The 9,810-nt window shown below is 37.1% G+C and overlaps 1 protein-coding gene across 1 annotated transcript; it reads right to left on the minus strand.

Annotated features, from left to right (window-relative positions):
- Nucleotides 1–6: 6 nt before the first annotated feature.
- LOC111088831 lies at nt 7–1,522 on the minus strand. The gene has a single exon (XM_022399918.1). It carries the CDS (start codon nt 1,299–1,301, stop codon nt 258–260), a length of 1,044 nt encoding a protein of 347 aa, XP_022255626.1. The 5' UTR covers nt 1,302–1,522; the 3' UTR covers nt 7–257.
- Nucleotides 1,523–9,810: the final 8,288 nt, after the last annotated feature.

Genomic DNA, 9,810 nt, shown 5'->3' on the forward strand with positions numbered 1-9,810 from the left:
GTCCATTTGATTATGAATTGAGCCTATTGTGTTTAAATTAAATAATGACGATAGTAAGGAAAGCTGGACTCTATTAACTGTACGTTTACCACTTCTTTGTTCTAATATGAAGCATTGTATTTCAAGCATTGAGCGTCTCTTGATGTCGATTATTACGTGATACACTCTACCATGTCTTTAGTGTTTCCGAGTGCTCGACTAAGTTACCATAGTGACAACCATTATAATTTTCAGATCGGTATAATATCATTCAGTAATTAAATATAAAAATCTGGGGAACTTGGGTTGCTTCTCCCACTGCTGGAGAAAGTGGACAAAGAACTTTGAGAAAAATCTTGAACCTGTATACTAGTGAATTCTTGTTTGTAGTAATCCCTCTCGTGACAAGCACGCTCGATCTGCTGCCGCAGGCGAGTTACTTCAGCTTGCAGTAACCGATTTTTTCCCTCTATTTCATGCCTTTGAGAAAGTCGTTTCGTCCTACAGTTTTGGGCATAGCCCCGATTTTTTAGTGTCCTTCGCTTTCTTTTGATAAGTGCCACTTCCTCGCGGGAGTATCCGTGTAAGCGCTTGTTCAGCTCGCGCACTGACATGTGAATAAGCAATTCGTCATTAAGATGAGAGTCTCTGTATGAGTGATGTGTTGTGAGAGAAGGATGGTAACATTCTATCCCTGCGTTAGGAGGTTCGTTCAGAGGTTCAGATGATAAGAGAAATGGTGCATGGCTTGAATTGCGAAGACCGGTAATCATATGGTAAGACTGCGATGGTTGGTTTAATTGTACTGGAAGCTCCGAGACGTTCCTAGGCATTAACCAGGTATCATTCATCTCTGATCCACAATGAGGCCGTAGGTCTAGAGGCTTCTTAGAGGACAGACCTTCAACCCGCAAAGACTTGGCTAGCCACACTACACTGTCATCTATTTGACTTGGTATTTTAGAGGTTACCATAGTGGGAGTCATTGTGGCAAAAGCTGAAGATGGCTGGTCATGCAGGAGTGATCCTGGAGTGTACTCCGCCAATGCCCCAAGTTTATGTGAACCTGGTGATGTTTCTCTTAAAGAATGACTGACAGGCACATCTTTGTTGTTATGGAGTACAATGGAGCCCGTGGAGACTAAAGAATGGGAAGAGTCTTCTATTATACGGGACATTCCTCCAAGTGTGAACCGAGATTCCATATCATGTTTGACTACCTCTTCTAGCTGATCTAAGTCAAAGTCATGCACGTTGTCTCCAGTCATAGCGCCCCAAGGAGGCCTACTGAACCCCGTCACTGTTGCTCCGGTGGTCTGCATCGGAGCGGCGCCCACTGCGAAGATAACTAGGTCTTATATGTTACTTGTATTACCAATAAACGTTGAAAAACTCGACAATGAAAAAATAAGTAACCAAGTACTTTCTTCATTAAAATTCTATTTTAACTAAATAAATCACAATTTTGAAAGTAATTTTAAGCAATTTACTTTGACTTTTATAAAGACAAAGAACTAATTTTCTGCAAAAAAAAATGTGCTGTTAAATGATGCGCGCCACGCCAGTCAGCCAACACTTCTTGGTGTAGTTCAGACTTGGTTGCCTGTAGACTTTGTACAGCCAGGTGATATATCAGGAAAGAGTGACGTCACACCCGTCTTTCAAACACCTTATTGGCACCTTCGTATATTGAAGTAGTCTACGTCGTCTTGACGTCAAGGCTGGTGGTAAGAACACGTTAAACGAAAAAAGAAACAAAAAATATATATTCTTCAATTTCGTAGAATAACAAAATAATTTTAATTCGACAACATTTATTTGGACAACAAAACTTGCTACTTAAATATATTTCCTTACTCCAAGTGTAGTATAACATATACACATTTTAACAACAAATATTGGATTAGACTATATTTCTCGCCAGTAATTGTAGTATAACGTTTAGAGATGTTGACTATAAATATAATAGCATTCCCATATCTTGATGACAAGATAGTATTAGACTATATATGCCTGACAATAATTGTAAGTTAACGTTCATACGTGACATTATACTTTATTTCCCGACAGTAACTGCAATATAACGTTTACAAATCTTAAGGACAAATAGGATATCGTATCTCATTAACGAATGTAAGATTAGGCTATATTTCCGGGACAATGATTTTTTCCGTGATGACGTAATTATTTTATGGCAAAAGTTTATGTTATTTTTTCATAATAGGTCCATATATTGACTATAAAAAGGTTTAATTATCTTTATGTATGTTTTTTAGAGCAAAATTACATTGGGCTATCTGTTTTGTTAATCACGAGAATAGAACCCCAGATTTTAGCATTGTAAGTATAAAAAGAAAAAGTTCAAAACTTTCTATTTTAGTTAATTTTTATATACTATCCTTTTCTTTCAAATAAAAAAAAGGGCATTTCAATTAATGTTTATGTTAAAATGAAAAAGGTCTACTCTTTGTTACCTGAAATTTCCGGAGAAGTGTCCAATCTCTATTTATTAGTCAGCAGTTCATATGGGTAGGACCGTAGGAACAGTATACATCACCAGAACACGTGTTGGAGTGTTATACACCACCAGAACACATGTGTAGGAACATTATACATAATCAGAACACGTATGTATAAATATTATACATCACCAGAACATGTGTTGGAGTGTTATACACCACCAGAACACATGTGTAGGAATATTATACATAATCAGAACACGTATGTATAAATATTATACATCACCAGAACACGCGTTGGAGTGCTATACACCACCAGAACACATGAGTAGGAACATTATACATAATCAGAACACGTATGTATGAACATTATACACCACCAGAACACATGTGTAGGAACATTATACATAATCAAAACACGTATGTATGAATATTATACATCACCAGAACACGTGTTGGAGTGCTATACACCACCAGAACACATGAGTAGGAACATTATACATAATCAGAACACGTATGTATGAACATTATACATCACCAGAAGACGTGTTGAAGTGATATATATCACGAGAACACCTATTGGAATGGTATACATCACCAGAACATATGAGAAACATTATACATCACCAGAACACATGTGTAGGAACATTATACATCAACAGAACACGTGTAGGAGCATTATACATCACCACAACACATGTGTTGGAGTGTTATACATTACCAGAACATATGTGTAGGAGCATTTTACATCACCAGAACAGATATGTTTGAGTCTTATACATCATCAGAACACATGTGTAGTAACAATATACATTACTCGATCATATGTGTAGGAGCATTATAAATCACCACACTACATGCTTCAGAGTTTTATACGTCACTAGACCACATGTGTAGGGTTTTTTATACATCATCATATCACACGTTTAAAAGTGTTATACGCAACCAGATCACATGTGTAGGAGCGCTATTTTGTCGATATTTCAGACTTATGGATAGTAAATAATTAATTCATTATTTACTCTCACGATTATGAGTAATACACAGTCAGATCATAATCTCTTGCAATCAACCACCATGAGCAACAATTGGAATACCTTTTACATATAGCCTACACAGTAAAATCTAATTTTGTAGTGTTACAATAATCTTGGACCAGCCATCCAGAGTAGGATGTATCACTCTTCTGATATTCATTTCAGTTTGTCACCATACTAATAGGAGTTTCGAAAGATGTAGAAACCATAATTACTACCCCCTCCTTCCAAAAATGTACACAAGGAATAGCACAGTGGAACAAAATAATCAAAGTCCAAAGAAAACAAGAAGGAAACATATAAACGAAAAGCAGATGAAGACCTCAAATTAAAACCAAAATAAGTTAAGATGCTGTAGTTATTTAATAAAAGCTGAAACATTTAGAAGTTAAATGCTCCAAAATGATCTAAATTAAGCACAGTTAATGGTATGTAAGAGGGAAAAAAAGGAGTTTGCCAAGATACAAGGCTGCTTTTTATGCCATCTGGTCACATGATCAGAATTGTCTTCGGTGTTGGAGTGGACTCTTAAAAGTCGCATTAGATTTTCTGTATTAACAACCACAACAGGCAAATCCAGTTGGAACAGCTTCATATTCTTCTTGTGACTGTTTAATCAGTTATCTCACTAGGTCAACATGGTTGTCAGCAAGATCGACCATACCAGTGAAGGGATATATATATATACTACAGAGGCATATCTGAACAATGGGTTGGTGGTTGATATCCTGTTCCAAACCAACGGTAGCGAAAATAAACAAATTTAGTAATATATCTAACCTAAACTGTATAGTTTATGATATAAGCATATCATCATTCGCTCTTTCTCCACTTTCACAGCTGACCACCAATAAGCATGTTTACACCAGTCATCCAAATATACCACCATTTACTTACATTTACTTACCACTACTTACACAATTCATGACTCAGCAGTAGGTAAGCTGCCTAATTTTGTAACAAACATTAAGGAATAATATTTATGGGAAAATTAATAAAATATCTCTATAAACAATTAAATGAATAACAAGAACAGAAATAAGGAAGTCTCACTCGATTTATATGAATAATAGATTAAGGCAAGGAGAAAGACCATGAAAATAATTTCATGTTTTTATTTCACAAGATAATTTATCTGATGGTTTGGGAAACAAGATTTGTAACTCATCATTATGTGTGTATGTTATAGCCATTTTAACTGTTGTCGAGTCTCAGCCATAACATGCTGGAGGCCAATGGTATGGTTATGGCTAGTCTTCAGGACAAGTTCATCTGCTGAATGCCAGCTTCTCTTCTTATAGCTTATTATGATAAGCCAAGAAAGTGCCAACATGACCATCTTCCTCATCAACCGGATTAAGATAAAAAAGCAGGAATAATTTCCTTGGATTTTACTGACTCTTAATCTATGTAGGCAATGATTCCTGATCGTATCATAATTTCAGCAGCTCAGCTGCTCTGAAACTTATTGTTTCAAGTTATCTTCATCTTCAACACTGATCCCTCCACTACTGTAGAGTTGAAACTTTTAGCATAATGGGCTGAGCTGTTGAATGGCGAGGTAGGAGTCAGACCATTCAGAGCTAATTGGACAGTGCATGCTAGAATACACACTGCCTCTTTATTCAAACTGGCACTCTTTTGTCATCTTTTCATAACCCTGTCATTGTGATATCACTATGATTCCTACTTCACAAAACACAACAAAGCATATAACAATAAGCATTTACAATGGTTGCTCTAAACCAGTCAAATATTAACATCAAATGGTGTGAGAAGCAACCAATAGTTGTTGCACATGGTCTGGGTATGGTGCTGGTGAATGAATACACTCTGACCCATTTCAAGAAGTAATCTTTAACGAACTGTACCTCTTCTAATTTATTGGAGAGATCTGTCAATATCTAGGGATGTTCAGTGACATGTGAAGTCCACAGCGCCCCGTTAGAGTTCATTTTGGAACAATTGAGTTTTTTGAACAGTGCTCACAGTACAAGGTTAGCAACTCCTCTTTACCTCCTGACATAGCTGCTTTTACTAGGTTAGTTGTAGTGCATGACTTTTACTGATGTCATCCTTTCCTTTCAATGCAAGGTCTGAAAATTTCCCATGGAGAGGTTTCCAAACCGCTAACTGCATAGCATGTTAACCCCAGTGTCTGTGCAGTCCATGCCTTGTCATATTTGCAATAGCACAGCTCCAATCTTTACAGGTTCTGTAAATGATTCTTCCTTGTTTATACTTTTTGTGCATATTTTCAGGTATGCTCTCCATGTCCACTAGGATACCACTCTAAGGCTCTCAACTAGGGCTTCAAATAAGTAAAATGTGGTCAGTACTTAATGAACTTACCATATATCTACAGCGTATTTCTTACAGTCCATACTCTTAGATAACTTCTGCACTAAGTGCATACTCAAAATGCTAATGCTCTTCTTCAAACTAACTATTATTTCATTTGACCACTTACATCAAAGCAGTCTGTATTGGGTATAACTAAAATGGACTTTGCTGACCAGAGTAGATGCATGCAAAGTAGTACCTGGTTAGATTGAGAAACGTCCTGGCTATAACTATATATTTACTAACACTTCTACAGTGTATCTGTGTAAATGCATTGGTGCATACCAAACAAAGCTCTGTGCTGAGGAACATGTGTGACACTCTCTAAGGTTGGTGGCCAGAGCTGATATTCTGCACTCATAATGGCCACAGCCCCTGTCAGTGGCACATTTTCCTGACCTTCGTTTGATATGGTCTTGGCCAAAATATCTGCATATCTTGTAACAAAGAAGATCATTGTTATTAATATGGAATACAAATACACTTAGCACTGACAAAATGAGAAATGCATGTTATATTTAACATCTGCATATGTAATTTCTGTAATGAGACAGATTCTATGAACATTACGAATGATTTATTAGAACAACAAACAATTTTATCATAGACCTGTAAAAGACGTGTAATTCAGCATTTCACCTATTAGAACAAAACCTTACCAAAACATATATAATGACAAATATAATATCAAATTATTATAAATAGCGTCTGTAACCTTATATCATTCATATTAAACATACAGTACTTAGTTGATCCTCTTTGTACTTTAATAACTTCCTCATGTACCATGCTATCAATGAGGTTATTGATGTAATACACCGTGATTTCATCACAATTCAGCTACAGTAGCTGATTTAGGGTCTTGGTTAGCAATTTTCGAGGTAAGTTCTGCCCAACAGTTCTCAATAGGATTACAATTTGGAAACATCGCTGGCCATGGATATCTTTTAACACCCTCCTGATCAAAATAATCATGTACAAAATGCACACTGTGGACAGTGGAATTATCATCCTGGTACACAAACCTTTTTTGTTATTACCAAACCTTGCCCTAGTATATGGCAGAAATATCATCTCCATGTGATGCATGTAGGAGATGCCATTGACAGTTCTCTGTATGATATGAAGAGCAGTTTTCTACCAAGAGGAATAGCTGCCCAATCATTTACTGCACCACGTCCCGTGTATTTTCTCATCTGATCTCCAGGCAAATGACGAACACGAATCCTACCATCAGCTTTAACAAGCCAGAAACATACTCATCTGAAACTATGACATGTTGGCTGTGGGTTCTCTTTAATATTGGTTTGCAGATATCCATTCTTGCAAAATAATCTTTTTGATCAGTCTCCTATTCACTGTTCTTCTGTATACCCTAGAATGAATGTGTTCATGCCATTCCTGTCGTAAGGCAGTGCAAAATGTCTTTTGATCTTAACATTTTAACAAAACATGCTCATCTCAGGCAGTACTTTTTCCGCATCTACCAGTATATTTACCTGGAACAACATTTCCTGTAGTCTGATTATATTTTAGGATTCTGGATACAGTACATTAGGAGTATCCTACCATTCTGGCAATGACCACTTGCTTCATACCATTTCTGGATAATCAAACAATTTGATGCCCTATAACCTCTGGCACGTGACGAGGCATGACTCTACACGAAGTACCTCAGAGAAATTATCTGAAAAAAGCATTAATTTGTTTTGAAAAAGATTATACCAAAAAAACACCCTTTTATAGAAAACAGGTATGTATGTGTAATTTGATGAAAAAATGCACAAACAGCTTATAAAGATTAGACTAACAACTCGTATATGTTTGTCTGATTATAAGCTACCTTCTCTGTTACTACTCAGACATTTACTCAATAACTACTCCATGAATGCAGACAACAACATCAACATAGAACAGTATGCAAACATTTTGGCCAAGACTATACATCTTACACTTGCCTGATAGCCCTACAACAACTTGTCATTAAACACGTTCTCACAGACAAGTGCAACAATGCTTACCGAACCTTAAATTTGGCCCTTTATCACATAGTTTTCCACATGGTTGAATCTCTTTTATAGCTTTGCTAACACTGTTCTGTTCAATTTAATCAAAGTCAAGAAAATTCATTCTGCACAAAAAACCACTGAGTTACTTCTGGAGTCCAAATATTTCAGGCAACAATTTAATTCCAGTCTGGCATAGGGAACGTGAAAAAAGAGATTGGATACACATTATTATACTGAATGCATTCATATTTGGCTTCTAAACAAGGGTTTCGAATCTGTACAATGAATGCATACCTCTAGAATAATGATGGCTAAATCAGGTGACTCCTGTCCCCTGTGAGATATATATATCCACTGCAAGGTTGGAGCTGTATAGAGTATTCAAGTGGAACTCAGTTTCACAGACCCTATGAGGCTGGTGATCTGGGACCTGCCAGATGTCCAAGGAAACTCTATGGTTTAAGATTCATCCTGAGTTATTTAACTATCACAATCACAGGTCTAAGTTGTAATTTGGCATAGTTGAAATAAGAGGGGAAGTAAGTGATTGAATGGCGATGGAATATAATGGAAAAGGAGTGATAAATGAAAGGTTGCACAACATTATCATGCTAAGATGGCGTGAGCCCATGGAGATAATCAGTTATACCAAACTGTTACCAAGATAGAACACGTAACACGTAATGCGTTCTAGAAAGATCGGGGAACATTACGAATAATCCAGTATTTGCTAGGCGCCCTCTATTCTTGTAAATAAGTGCGCCAGACAATTAATTGGGATGGTATAGCAGACAGAGAGATTGAAGATATAGACGGACAATTGAGTCAAGCGCAATAGTAAGTAAAGAGCATGAATAATTCGTTGAGAATTATAGCATGTGTTTAAGTGACTGTGGAAATTAAGTGTATTGCAAAGTTGTATTGAGAAAGAATAAACTGGTTTTATTTAAGAAAGGACTTGTATCGCTGAAGTTTCTCGGGAAGAATTTCTACCGGAAATTATCAAACGAGCAGACACATAACAAATTGGTGTCAGAAGTGGGATAGAAAATGAAAAAAAAAAGATGGAAACGAGAGGTGGCAAATCAAACTACAGCTTAGCAGATTGGATGGCAGCAATACAAGAACAGCAAAATAAACAAAAAGAACGAGAAAATAAACAAGAAAAGAAACAAGAAGAACGAGAAAAGAAACAAGAAGAATGACAAAAGAAACAAGAAGAGAGATTACAGCAGTTGTTGGAGGAAAAAAGAAAAGAAACAAGAAGAGAGATTACAGCAGTTGTTGGAGGAGAAAGAAAATGAACAAGAAGAAAGACTACAGCAGTGGATGGAGGAGAAAGAAAATAAACAAGAAGAAAGTCTCCAACAATTGAGAAAAAACAAGAGTACACAAATACATTAGTCAATTTCAAAGCGAATTAAATACATTAATCAATGATTTACTGTCTTTTACGCAAGGAGGATATATTAACCATCGACCTAATCAGCCGCAGACAACGGGAAGCCCTTTCCAGACCCCGAAGCTAAACTATAATGCAGACATCTTTAGTCCTGTTAGAAGTCACATCCCAGATATGAATGTCAGCGATAGGGGTGATCTAGTACAAAGGAAGCCACAGGAATTCGATGGGAAGGCTCCATGGGAAGCATATAGAGCACAATTTGAGCTCCTGGCAGAGATGAATGGATGGACAGAGAAGCAGAAAGCAGTGTACCTGGCAACAAGCTTCAAGAGACAACCACTTGAAATACTTGGACAGTTGTCAGCAGACGACAGGCACAACTATAGAGCACTGGTAGCTACTCTTGAACTCAGGTATGGAACTCAAAATCAGTCCGTCATCTATAGGGCTAGGTTTAGGACGAGAGTCCGTGCTAAAGGGGAGAGCCTGCAAGAGCTGGCACAGGACTTGGAATGTATGGCACACAAGGCCTACCCGACTGCACCACTCGATCTCCTCAAGTTGTTGCTGAGGGATCA

Source organism: Limulus polyphemus, unplaced genomic scaffold, assembly GCF_000517525.1.
Source record: "Limulus polyphemus unplaced genomic scaffold, Limulus_polyphemus-2.1.2 Scaffold4531, whole genome shotgun sequence".
In the NCBI taxonomy this organism is placed as follows: Eukaryota; Metazoa; Arthropoda; class Merostomata; order Xiphosura; family Limulidae; genus Limulus; species Limulus polyphemus.

Excerpts from the sequence above, each read along its gene's own strand:
- LOC111088831 (XM_022399918.1), bottom strand. The coding sequence starts at position 1,301 with ATGCAGACCACCGGAGCAACAGTGACGGGGTTCAGTAGGCCTCCTTGG.